The sequence below is a fragment of the Elephantulus edwardii genome, unplaced genomic scaffold (genome assembly GCF_000299155.1).
Source record: "Elephantulus edwardii isolate Elephantulus edwardi_28Jun2011 unplaced genomic scaffold, EleEdw1.0 scaffold00075, whole genome shotgun sequence".
Classification (NCBI taxonomy): Eukaryota; Metazoa; Chordata; class Mammalia; order Macroscelidea; family Macroscelididae; genus Elephantulus; species Elephantulus edwardii.
The window spans coordinates 10,821,054-10,835,261 of NW_006399825.1; the positions used below are offsets into that span (position 1 = coordinate 10,821,054).

Consider the following 14,208-nt stretch of genomic DNA (forward strand, 5'->3'; position numbering starts at 1 on the left):
GTCCTGGGCCGCCCGCCCGCCACCTGGGACGCAGCTCTTCCCGCGGTCGCCCGCGTCCACCTTCCCGCCCTCTTGCCCCCGGGGCCGCCGGCGCTGTCGCCAACCCTCCGTCCACAGGAGCGGCCAGGGAGGAGGTGCCTTGGGCCTCCGTGCTCCCCCTGACAGTGGGGGGCTGCACCCCGAGTGTGAGGTTGGACACCTGTTCGACTGGGGGGCCCCCAGGCGTGGTCGCTGAGCGTCAGGATGAAAGTGACCGTGTGCTTTGGCAGGACGGGCATCGTGGTGCCCTGCAAGGAGGGCCAGCTGCGCGTCGGGGAGCTCACGCAGCAGGCGCTGCAGCGCTACCTGAAGACCCGGGAGAAGGTGAGCGCTGCGCCCTGGGGCGCGGAGGCTGCAGGCCACCTGCCAGCGCCCCCAGCTCCAGGCACCTGCCAGGTGTCGAGAGCTCCGGGTGGCCGCGCTCAGGAGACGCAGAGCACCTAGGTGGCTTTCTTGGTCACCACCTGTGACCAGAGTTTTGTGTGGTGCTAACTTAAGTGACTTCTGTGGTCCCTGGGCGTTTGTTGCATAGGGCCCTGCTAGGCAAAGGGTGGTAAGAGTTGCAACATTGGAATCACCTGGAGGGATTTATTAGACAGGCGCGATCTGAGAGCCTAATCCACGCTCACTGACTCAGAATCAGCGTTGAACCAGATTCCCCAGGGGCATGGACTGCCCACTGAAGTCCGAGGCCCACAGGAACTGGGTTGCGTGAGGGGACATTTTGGGATGGCTCATCTCAAGTGATTTCTGACCCATCAAGGCCCGGCCCACTTCGACTTCTTGGAGCTAGAAAGTTGTTGAAAGTAACAGAGTTTGGGGAAATGAGTACTAAGCCTTTTGGGATTTTATCCTGGTGAACTCTTTTTTAGTGACTGAGACAGGACCCCAGGTGTGAGAGGCTGCTGCCTGCTGGGCAGCAGTCTTCATTTGAGTGCTTTCAGCTCAGACCCTCATGTCCTCTGAGCAGTTGCTGTGTGTGTGTGTGTGACTGGCTCAGGTCCTGGGTAACCATGGAAATAGGAAAGACTCTCTCTAACTCTGTCCCTGAAGTTAGGAATAAGTAAAATCTAAGGTGATTTTTTTTTTCTTTTTAAGTACACGATGCATGTTTGGAAGATCTAACTGGACAGTCAGTCAGGTGTTTGAGTATTACATTGAATCTGTCCCCCATGGAAACTTTAAGGTGAATGAGCATATTTTTGTTTCATAATTCCTTAAATTGAATAAGCTTAAGTCCTCTCCAACCAGGACAAATCACAAACTCTTTTTTTTTAATTGTTCTAAAGGCCAGGAGTTCTTTTAATATTTTGTTGAAGTATAAAATATAGGTGTTGTGTATTGGCTGATCTAGTGACTGAAAGATAGCATTTGAATTTCTTTTCTTATCTTGTAGGTTAACCAGGATATAAAAAGCAAAAAGTGTTTTTCTTTCTTCCAGGTAGATGGGTCCACCATATAATAAAGTGCAAGCGTACCTTGGGGATTCTGCAGGATCATCTCCGAACAACTACACAAAAAGCTAATATTGCAATAAAGCAAGTCACACAAAATTTTAGGTGTCCCAGTGGATATAAAAGTTGTTTCCATTATACTAAGGAGTTCCATTTGCATAATACGATTGCATATTGCACTGTTAACCACAAGGCCTGCGGTTCACGTCCCCTAGTTACTCCTTAGAACCGTGAGCTCGCCCTCCCCATAAAGATTTATAGCCTTGGAAATCTGATGGGAAGTCATGAGTCAGAGATCAACTTGAAGGCAGTGGGTGTTTTTTTGTTTGGAGTATTTTTGGTAAAAAATATTTTTATATTTTTCCCTTTATAATTGATTGTCTTCAAAATACCACTATAAAAACGTTTGAAATATTGTGAGAAATATTGTGAAAAGGTAACACAGAGATGTCAAGTGAACACGTGCTGTTGGAAAACAAAAAGGCATCAATAGACTTTCTGGGCACAATGTTGCCACAGGCCTTCAGTTTGTAAAAATCATGTTATTTGTGAAGGTCAGTATAGCAAAAAGTATAGTAAAATGAGGTGTTTGTCCTTTGGTGCCTCCTCTACTAATTACTATATGGGGGGAAAAATTAGGTCGATCAACGTTTATGTTGCCTTAAACAACCAAAAGTGGGAATACACTGAAAAATCTGTATATAATCAATGTGGCTGACATGTGGCAATTGGCAGAGTCTTACCTCTCCAGTTCTGCAGCGGGGAGGCATCCCTATCCATAACATTTGCAGTGCAGAATCTGATTCCTGTGAGGTCAGATATGCCCAGCACCTTCTATCAAATCTAACACGAGTCGTCATTTCTGAGAGTCTCCCTGCTCTACTGTTGGGTCTGCTAATCTGCTACAGTGGCCACACAGAACTCACCATCCATACACTCACAGTTATGGAGTTTATTAAGAAGTTAACAGGTTACAAGTCAAGTTGTAAAAAGTGTTCGATTCTCCATTCGAGACTGGTGTGCTCAAAGACCTTTGACATTCATTGTCTTTGCTTTTAGGCAAGTGTTACAAATGTCTTTCTTTTTTTCTTTCTCATTGCTATGGAGTCTGAAGTGACTCATAGCTGACCCTCCAGTGAATTTCCGGAGGCTGTAAATTGCACGGAACGAGATTACGCATCTTTCTCCAGAGCAATGGAGGGAGTCAAATTTCATGCCTTTGGGTTGGCAGTGAAACTCCTTACCTGCCAGGCCTCCAGAGCTCCCTCAAAGCTCTTGACTCCTGCCAATTATGGCATCTCCTTCAGCCATAATGAAGTAAGCCACACTTAAACCCTCAGTAAGTGTGGGTGACCGTCCAGAGTTCTACGGGGCACCAATTCAGCCCTGTGTCATGTGACTTTCTAGTTCTCTGCTACCTCTGCTACTGCTGGTTTGGTTTCCTGTCTAGTGCGGGGATCTTTCACTCAAAGCGGGCAATATACCTTCTGTTGCTTATTTCTCTATCTAACAAGATTTCTGATTTTTTTGCCACTGTTGTTGTTATATGTTGTTGTACGACCCTCCAGGAGATTTTCAGAGCCAATAATGTACACAAGAGGAAATTGCCCACCATACCATCCTTATCAGGTACAGCAGCTGGTGGATTTGAACTCTGTGCCTTTGAGATTAAAATGTAACTTCTTAGTACTAGGCTACCAGAACTCCCACTAAACCTGCTTAATTTATGCTTGGCAAGATGACAATAATCTCTAGGTCTTATTTGCATGTTCTCACTGAAAAGGTGCTATTTACCTCATTGACAATATTGTTGTTGTTAGATGCTGTTGAGTGTAGTACAGGTCATAGCGACCCTATGAAAATAGATCTGAACTTTCTCCTGTCCTGTGCCATCATCACAGGCTGTGACACACCTGAGCCCACTGCAGCTGTCACTGTCAGTCCACCTAGTTGAGGGTCTTCCTCTTTTGCCATCCTTCTACGTTCCCAAGCATTATGTCCCTCTCCAATTAATAGCCTCTCCTAGAAACATGCTCAAAGAATGTGAGATATAGTTTTGTCATCTTTGCCTCCAAGGAATGCCCTGGTTGCACCTTTCCAGGACATATCTGGTTGTTCTTTTAGCAGTCTGTGGGGTATTCAGTAATCTAATCCAACACCACAATGTTGACAATATGGACAGACTTACTGTAGGAATAATGTTGTGCTAGCCAGGTGGATGGTATGTAGCAAGCTCTGCTGGGCTGGTGGGGAGAGCTGTGCTGCCAACTCAGTTGTAGGTGATTTGAATCTCAGTTGCTCTTAAGGAGAACGATGAGCAGTCTTCTCTCATGTGGTTTCTAACCTCTAAAAATCCACTGGAGACTTGACAGCATATAACAACAACGACAACTCAGCTAACTGATGAGAATCAAAGCCTTTGATTGGGTAAACCACATTGAATAATTAATCTACTTCACCAAAGTCCCCCAAATGGAACTTTTTACTTACAGAATTGAGACAGAGGATTGGGGGAAAAAAATGAAAGTAACCAATAAAACTTTATGAGATTCCATCTCAACATGCTTTTTGCCATTGCTACAATAGTATGATTATAATATTATTCTAAATACCAGTTAAAAGCAATGAGTGCCACTAGTAGCCAATTGTCTTTGAAATCATATTTCATGAACTTTTAAAAGTGTGCTAGTGTTCATAATAATAACAACCCTGCTTTCAAAAACTTGTTTTTGTTGAAGGATTACCTTACTGAGATAGTTAATAAGTGAAAATAAAATAAAAAATTATTGTTGTTGTTAAGTGCTGTTGAATCATAGATGACTCATAGTGATCCTATGAATGAAAGATCTGAACACTTGTATAACTTTCATCATTTCTCCAAGCTCATAGAGTTTCTGGAGGCAAGGTATTTCGGAAGTGGATGCCATTCCTGCTTTCAAGCTTGTTTTAATCAGAGAACTCCACCAAACACTGTCCACCATGGGTAACCATTATTGCATTTGATACATCAGTGTCACAGTGTTTAGTATCACAGCAGCCATGACCTCTGTATGGCAAATTTACAGACAAATGTTATACCACTTAGAAGAATGTTTGACCAAAAACAATAAAAACCAGACCTGAGGGGTGCAGATTAAAATCACCCACCTTTGGCTTGGTAGTATAACTTTCTACACACTACACCAAGTGTTGTTAAGTGTTGTTAGGTGCCTTTGAGTTGTAGTGATAGTGTAGTCATAGTGACCCTATGAACAAAAGACCTGGACACTTGTATAACTTTCAGTATTTCTCCAAGTTCATAGAGTTTCTGGAGGCAAGCTGTTTGGGAAGTGGATGCCACTCTTGCTTCCAAGCTTATTTTAATTGGGGAGCTCCACTGTCCACCCTTTAATTTTGAATATTTGAAGTTTAGAACATGAAGCTTTTCAAGAAGATGTGAAAGCTACAAGCTTGTCAATAAGATATGGAAATTAGCTGGAGGATATTTAATGCATTGTAATTTGATTTTAAAAGGTGTTAAAAATTATTGATATTCTAGGCTGAAGCATAATTTATAATATAGAACCTGTACCATAATTACATTTATCAGTTTACTGTTATTACTAGACATTACATTTTTCAATGTTTACATTTATATATAAGTTGGATGTGACATTTAAAGGTCACCTGAGTTTATGAAACTCCCTCCCCCTGCCCTCTCCTTGGCTTTTAAAATTTCAATTTAATAAGTGGCAGGTTATTTTTTTCCCCTTCCCAAAATATTGCTGTCCCATAGTTTCACTCTAAAGAATACTATAATCACAATAAGGCTTAACTAATATTAAATGATATTCCTAATGGGACTAAAATGTCAGCAAATACTCTGACAAATTTTGTACTTAAAAAAAGGTCTGTTGAATTTAGAAAATAATGGGAAAGAAACAGAAATGTCAGAATCGAATTGAGAAAACAATTTATAATGCATTCACTATCTTTAAATCAGTGAGAGAGTTAAAAGACTCACTTATCCTTAAAGTTTTAAGCCGTGAACTTGTAATAAGAGCAGAAACAACAGCAGCAAGTGATGCGTGATGTGTTTTCTCTGTGCCAGGCCCTGTTTTAGGTGCCCCATGCACATTAAATGACTCATCACTCACAGGCACTTCTGAGGCAGGCATTCACACCTTCACTGGATAACGTAAAGATGGGGAAACAAGCTCGAGGAGGCACTTTTCTCAAGGTCGCGTGTCTAGTATGTGGTGCAATTGGAATTGGGACTTAGGAGCTGTGATTCTGTGTCCTTTCCTTGGCTGCCAGCTACACAGCCTTGTTATTATGCTTTGAGGTTTCCTAATCTAACTTTTTCACAATTTAAAGAGCAACTTAGAAATTAAATTAAAATGTAATTTACACATATAAAGCAAAAAAATCAACATATTCATTAATATAACAATCTAACGTTAGGAGTTGGTGAGCTCTGGTGGCCAGGTGAGTAAGGAGTTGCACTGCCAACTCGAAGTTATGTGACTTAAATTCACCAGCAGCCACATGGGAGAAGGATGGACAGTCTCCTTCAATGCCGTTTACTGCCTCTAATACTGTCTGGAGAGTCAGCTACGGCTTGGTTTTGGCTCTGTGGCACATAACAACAGTAGAGTAAGCTGTTAGATCTTTTGTGGAGACACCTGACATCCACACGTTCCCCTTGATTCTGTCTTTCATGGTTATAGGGAGCAGTACTCCAGTCTCTGAGACACTCGTTGCAGGATTTGAAATAAAGTAAAAAGTACGCTCTTCGTTCTGCTTATAGATGGATGATGAGTAAGGTCTCTCAGACATCAAGGTAGAGAATGCTGTAAAAAAATTTAACAGAACATGAATGTAAGTGAGTAGGGCTGTGTCTTCCAGGGCTTTGAATAATTTAGATAAGGGGGAGAAGCAGGTTTCAGGACCGAGGATGGAAGTTGAAGTTTTTGAAATCTGGTGGGTAAATGAAGCCCGAAGAAGCCATTCTAGTTTTTCTGGGCAACATCAAAAATATGGACCACATGCTGAGAGGAGAGCAGGAAGGCTGGTATTTGAGGAATGTGGGGAACAGACATCAGATAAGACTAGAAGTAGATGCTGTAGGAGCTGGGAGTTCTGTGGAAGGCTGTAATTACCGGGATGTGGGGCTCTAAGTTCCAGAGGTTTCCCCCCTTCTTTGCCATTTCGTGAACTCCATGGAGAAGGTGAATTAACTCAGGGGGTAAGGAATGTGGGATCAACTTATCTTTGGATCCTGGTATTTTATCAGTGTCCCAGGCTCTACAACTAATTTAGTTAAGCAGTTAATGGAGGAAGGATTGTCTGCCTACCTAGTCAAGGTGGGGATCTTTGAGAAATTAGTGGAATTTATCATCAAAATTATGTGTCACAGGTGAATGGGTGGTAATTGAACTGTATCCTGCAGGGGATCTCAACCCTGTCTGAACATTAGTCACCCTTATTTTAGGCATTTAACAGTTTAAACAACACAAATGCTCGCTTCCCTTAAGATCCTCATCAAGAGATGTAATAATAGTTTTGACTAAGAAATCAACAGCTCAGTGGTTCCTATGAGGCAGAAATTAAATATACTGTAGTTCTCAGCTTCATCGTTTCTGACAGCTGCTCTCTGACATGACACTTTTTTTTCCTCTTGGGTTCAATAATTCATCAAAGAACTCATGGAGTCAATATAACAGCAATAATAAGTATGCTATAAAGAAAGGGTATAAAGAGAAAGGAATATGTACAAAGGTTAGATTTAGAAAGAGGCCCACAAAATAGGCCTCACTGCCCAGAAGGAGATCTGCATATGTCTCAGAATGGGATTTACTTCCCCAACCCAATGTTCATTCTTACTCATTAGGTAACTTTCAAGCAACTGGCTGAGTGATCTCACTTGGAGAAAGCAGTTACTGGTCACTCTACCCAGCTCTTGGCTGAGGTTAGGTCTTTTTCCTTCACTGCCACTTCCTGAGTCAGCTCTTAGCCTCTGCTACTGTAGAGGGGCTGCTTTTGTGGCTGAGACAAGTTTACTGGGTCTGGGAAGAGGTTATGGTGCAGGATCTTACTTTAGTAGATCAGGATGACATCTGATAGGTTCTTCTAGGGTTTTTATAGACTAGCCAATCTACTCCTAACTAACTACAAAGTAGTTTCAGTAAGCAGGACGTGTAGAGGTGACCGGGGTGAGGGATGGGGGTTTCATCTAATCCTGGAAAATGTCAACTATTAGCTGAATTGTACACTAACTATTTACAGGCTAGCCCCTTATGTGGATCATAAACCAAACCAATCACTACAGTCATGGCTGGACAGTTTAAGCATCAATCATTTTGGGAGAATTAGAAACCCAGAGCGAGAAAAGCCATATATAGACATCTACTGCTCTCCTCAAGAGAGTTTGGAGTGCAATCTGAGTGTTGGTATTTTTGAAAGAACCACAGATGATGAAACTGAACCCACTCACTGGATAACCTTACAGCCAAACAATGGCCAGACCTAGAAAATGAACTATGGCACTTCGTGAAGGTTAACCAGAGGGGGACAAAGAAGGCAGCACTGGCCAAAAATTGATGCTCAGAAGGCAAGAAGGGGCAGGGAAGATGAACAAATAGAAACGTGGAACCCAGGAAAGAAATGGGAGAGTACTGTTAAATTGAGGGAATTGCAACTAAAGTTATGAAAAAAATCTGTGTTAAGTCATTGAATGGAAAGGTAGTTTGCTCTGTAAACTTTAACCCAGTCCACAGGTGATTCTGTCCATCCGGAACTGAGAGCTGCTGAGCTACTACCATGACTCTTTGGCATTGTTGAACTTAATGGCCTAGATATCTGTTGGCCAATTTGTCATTTTGAACTTTTCCTCTATTTTCAACCAAAACACTCATTCTGCTGGCCACCCAGATGAAGCCTTATCAGAGCAGGTTTTAAAATAATTACAAAGTGATTGAAGACTCCTTCACTCTTACATTTTGAGATGATGGCCATGGAATTGGAATCCACTCTTGGTTGGCCCTCCAGCTTTGGGAGGCTGGGAATCTCACAGGAGGAGGTTGTCTGTCTTTCTCCCATGAAGCCACTGGCGGATTCTACAGCTATAGAGGTGCCGCCTTTGAGTGAGCAGGTCACCTCCCTACCCACTGGGCCACCAGAGTTCCCTGTGAAGTGATAATAGATGATATGCATGTGTTTCGATGGTAGATAAGGTTAGTATTAATAAGTGGCGACTTGCTTAGTAAGGAGTTAAAACTCATCAGAAGAAGAAAGATCTTTCCATTCTTATCATCTCAGATGGGATTCCAATGCATTACGTCGGTGGTCTCTCAAAGAAATAGAACTAAAGATAGTTTCTCCCTTTGAATCTTAGTGTATCTGGACCTTGCTTTAATTAAGAAAGTATAAATGCTGAACTTTTGAAATGTGGTTAGTGCAATAGAAAATCAGATTTCATTACTAATGACTTTTAAATTGTCATTAATTTATAGTTTAGTTGTATAAGACCGGTGTTTACTTTGTCTGAAGGCTCAACTGCTTTTGGAAACCATTGATCTGAAGCTTGTGCCCTAGGAAATCCTAATCTTGGAATTCCTGTAGACCTTGCTGCTGTTTTTTGAGAATATTATCTTTAGAAAGGGAACTTTGCTTACTCTGCTAATCACAGGCAATAGAGAGAAACTATGAAGTTTTAATGTCCTGGGCTTTAGATCTAACACTAGAAGGGTACAGCAGTCAAGATTGGCTTCATTATGCACTTTTGGTGCAATAGACTGAGAATGTACAGACGAATACTGAACAGACAGTGAACCAACAAATTACAGTGAAAAACAAAGAGATTGCTTTTAGTGAGACTTAGATATCTATTTCTAGAGTATTAGAAACACTTTTTAGAAAAGGATTTCCTGGATGCTGCACTTGTCTGATATTCTCACTGCACTGGACATTATCACCCTCTCTTAGTTCCTTCCTTCCTCAGTTATTTCACACAGTTCTGGTTCACCTCTTAGTAGTATTCATTTACTTAGTGGCATCAGCCACTCCCAGTTATGTCTCTCTACCCATGAATTTGCTCTGGACCCGCTGTTCGTCAGTCTCTGGATTTTACCATCAGGATGCCCACAAAAATTCAAGCCTAACTTTTACTTTGAAAATCTACGTATCTTGTAGATTCCGTACCCCCCCCTGCCACCTGCCCCTTTCTCTCTATGTGGAGTCATCATTCACCTTGCTCTCCAATTCTCTCTTTGGCTGACCCTCCACCTTTTCAAGTAGGATGTCCCTTTCTAAGGAAAATCCCCTCTTCCCCTCTTAACAACATACCCAAAATACCTGGGATGAAGTTTCACCATCCTTGCCTCTAATACACTCTGGCTGCACTTTCTCCAAGACTTAGCTAAAGGAGAGCTCCTAGATTAAGAGAGACTAGGAAGAAGGACTTGCCATCCCCTTCTGAAACAACAGTGGACTTGGAAGTGACTCATAGTTGACCCTACAGCAGGTTTTCAGAGACAGTTAACCTCATGAGAGGAGATTGTCTGTCTATCTTGGAGCAGCTGGTGGGTTCGAATCACATATCACATACCCTTGGGATTGCATCACAGCTTCTTACCTCTAGGCAATGAGAGCACCCTATAAACAAGCATTGTATACTGTGGAGTGTTAGATACCATCAGGTCTGAACTGGTCCATAGCTGACCCTGCGGTGGGTTTTCAGAGGCAGTTAATTGAGAGGAGATTGTCCATCCTTTTCCTGTGGAGCAGCTGGTGGAGCTGTCTACAGCAGAACATTAGTATTCTTCCCTCCCTTAATGACTTCTCGTCCCTCATGCTTCTCCACACGCACCAGCTGGCCGGGACGTTCTATGATTTTTCCTACTGAGAACTCTTAGATCTGCGTCTCGGAAGCTGAAAGCCATGCTGTGATCCTTACTTCCTTTCATTCTCCTGTGGTAAATTGTACCAGACCCTTAACTCTCTCCCTGCCCAGATAGCATCCAACTCCCTCACACCATTCTCTATCAACCATAAAACCACACATTGTTAGTAGTATTGCTGGGAATTTGTAAATGATTCACCATTGTATTTTTGGAGAAAACAGACTTTGCCTACCTGTCCAGTCTCCTCACTGATTCATTATTCTTTTTAGAAGCCTTTGTCCAAGTTAGTATTCTTTATTCCTTTTAGAAGCCTGCATACAGGTTTGTATACTTTCAGGCACTCTTTCCCTCCTCCTCCCCTAGCCCATTCTCCCCATCCATGTCTAAGGATATGTCTCCAGTCTCCTTTTCTGTGCTAGATAGAAATCTCTTTCCTTCCTTCCCCCCACAGTCTGGCTCAAAGACCTTATCTTTGTCTTGGAGTTCTCCATGTTACCATTTTACGAAACACATCTTCCATGACGCTGTTTGTTAGCTAGGACCTTCCACCGTAACTCTCAGTCCTCTCATTGCTGATCCTCCTTTGGGTTTCTGGTTGTAAATCACCTGGAGAAGGTTGGCCGTCTTTCTCCCCAAAAGCAAATGGTGGATTTGAACCACTAGAGAGACATGATCCTTGAGTTAGTAGTAGTCCAGCTTCCTGCAGACACCTCACCAGAGCTCCCTGCTGTCTTAACAGGCAGCCCTCAAGTGACAGTGTTTTATTACAGCAAAACTTTAATTTGTATGTGGAGACTCCAATCCATACAAGCCCCTGCTTGCTCTTCCCTTTGGCCTTCGAGTTTCCTACAGTTTCCCTGCATTGCACTGAGTGTTTGGAAGATGTCGTGGGAGGTCAGGGGTCTGGTGTGGACGTGGTGGACATTGCTTCTGCCCATAATTCACAGGTGAGAGTGGTCATGTACCCTGACTGAATAAAGCAGACTGTGGGAGAAGCCGTCAGCCTGCTTAACTCTTAGTGACTAACTTGGCACTAACTTGGCACATCGTGCAGGCGTTTGTCGGCACTGGATTGTGAGCGCTTCAAGAACAGGGAGTGAATCGCATTTGTTTTCATCTCCCCATTTTTTATCACAGTACCTAATATAGCACATGCATGCAATAATAGCTTGTAAAATTGCGTCCAACTTTACTCTTCTAGAAATTAGAATGACCTCGTATCCAACATGATGTGCTGTAAATTTGGTATCTTCAGATGTCATATAGTTTTTTAAAAACCTCTAAGTGTGACTTTTCTCTTGATTATCTTCAAAGGCCTCATCATATCCACATTTGCTGCAGGCAGTAGTTTAGTAGTCCATTATCTTCGTCACGTTGATTGTCTTAAATAACAGCTTGAAATTCTGACAGTTTGACTCCTCAGATTTTTGAGATGGATTGCTCTGTAGTTCGGGATTTTCAAAGGAGGGACATTATGAGGCTTTTCCTTCCTGAAGATTTGTGCAATTCAGTCTCTCTGAAAAATATTTCATCTTCAGTAACCTCATTATTTCAATTTTTTTTTAAATCCAACAATTCCAAGTTACCTGGATTTTGATGGATTGTTTCTGAAAACCATAGTGTCTGTGTTTTAAGGGCTGCCAGAATTGGGGCTTCCTCCTGCCATGGCCTCAGCCACCCTCTTGATTGCCCTGCCCTCACTGTTTGGACTACAATGAGATAGAATTGCAGAGAAACCAAGAGACAGGTAGGTTAAAAAGGTTTCACTCTCACTTGGTCGCTATCAGATGCAGTGCCGAGCACCAAGCAGATAAATGCACCTTGCTCTATGCCTGTCCTCTTCCTCCAGGTGCAATTATAAAACTCTCCAGGTGGTCTGGGCTCTGCTAGGACTCACTTGGTGATGTAGACAGATGACAGAAGAGATGTCTGAGCCCTTAGCCCAGCTTCTGTGAACAAATCCAGTGAACCACGCAGACAGGGGGAATGAGCGGACCCCTTTTATTGCCTCATTTAGGGCAGAAGTTAAGGGCTATGGGAACTCTAGTGACAGATTTCTGATACCTTTTTAAGGATATTTGGATGTTTTCCTACTGTATCTTAATAGTGAAATGAACCCTAAATTGTGATCATGAGATAAAGAAGAGCTTTTGACCTTTTGGCAAATGATTAATAAATAGCATTTGTACTCTCCACTCTTTGTAGAGGTGACTTGTTTCTGACAATGGCGTAGAGACAGTGCGATATGTAATGTATGTATCATTCATAAAGAATGATGAAATTTAGCTGCAGTCTCCTAATCCCATCTGCAGCCCATCAACTATGTTGTATATTAGCGAGGCCTTTGTTACTTTCCCCGTCGGGGATGCTTCCTAGGGTTATTTATGCAGTCCAGCTATCTAAAAGCCACTTTAGAAAATACATAGAGACTCAGTTAGAGTCATTGTCCTATGTCCTGGGGGATACAGAAGAGACTAAGGCCCAGGTCCTGCCCTCAGCAAGGATCTAGAGAAACTGAGCAGAGAGATCGGTGTGTACAGTAGTGTGTTAGACAGCTGGTTGAGTGGGGGACACGGGGAATCATTTAATTTGCCTGATGCTGCGAGGGAAACTTGGCAAGTTTGACTCAGTGGATTACATGTGGACAGGCTTCTGGAGGGAGAGTGGACACTCGGCAGGTCAGTGAGGGTGAAACTGAACAATTCAGAGGGTGTGGCCTGTGCACTGACAGGAGCATGAAGTCGCCTGCCTGTAACTGAGGGCAAACAAAGGTGTTTCTTTACTTTCAGGATGGAGGTGCTATTGTGGAGGGGGCAGTGATGGTTCAGGAATGACAACTTCTTCCTGTGTTTGAGACCTGTATTCGTTTCTCAGTTGGTGTTCCTTGTGTGTTGTGATGCTGCGCAGGCCTCAGCAGGTGCTTCCAGATAAAAAGGAGCTAGGAAGAAAGGCCTGGAAATACTGTTGTTAAATAAATTTTAATTTCATATTGGTTTGCTAATAAAGTTCATATACATTGTATTTTGCACTATATTCTTCATTCACATTGTGCTTCTTACAGTCATTCTCATTTATTAGATTTTATAGAATTAATCAATATTGAACTTTGCCCACCATTACCTTATCTATCCAGATCCCTGCTGGATCTTTCTCATTTCCTTTATGCACCCCTCCCTACACCCATAAAATTGTGGGACCCCATGATTTTGCCTCGCCCATCCTCATACCTCTGCTCCCTCACCCCTAGGATCTTCACACACATTTTACTAGTTATCTTTATATTCTACAATAATGGTCTTATACAGTATTTGTCCTTATGGAACTGAGTTAGTTCACTTAGTGTAATGCTCTCCAGTCCCTCCCAGGTTATGTAATAATTTTCAAAATCATCGCTCTTGAGTGCTGTGTAGTATTCCAGCTTGTGAATGTGTCACAGTCTCTCAATTCTATCGTGGTTGGACATTTGTGCTGACATGAATGGGACCTTCTAAAGATTGAATCCCTGCACGCATCAAAATAGGACAGCAAGCAAAAAATATTGGAGAGGATGTGGTGATATAGGAACTCTCATACACTGTTAGGATTGTAAAATAGTATAAACACTCTGGAAGGCAGTTTGACGTTTCCTCAAAAAGCTGAACTAGAAATTCCATATGAGCCAGCTATTCCACTGCTTGGAATACACCCTGAGACACAAACGGAGATTTGTACACCAGTGTTCATAGCAGTGTTATTCACCATCACAAGGACATGGAAACATTCTTTTAAAAATTGTTCAGTGAAAACATTTACGAATTACAATGATCAACTCCATAGTGTCTGGGGTCGCCATG

At 42.5% G+C, this 14,208-nt stretch overlaps 1 protein-coding gene across 3 annotated transcripts in view; it reads left to right on the forward strand.

The window, feature by feature from the left end:
- Positions 1–243: 243 nt before the first annotated feature.
- The window catches only part of PARD3B (par-3 family cell polarity regulator beta), a 1,417,836-nt gene continuing 1,403,871 nt past the window's right edge, over positions 244–14,208 (forward strand). For all 3 annotated transcript variants that reach the window (XM_006889111.1, XM_006889110.1, XM_006889109.1), the window contains exon 1: positions 244–363. In XM_006889111.1, coding sequence (XP_006889173.1) covers positions 244–363 — 120 coding nt within the window. The remainder of the gene's footprint in view (positions 364–14,208) is intronic.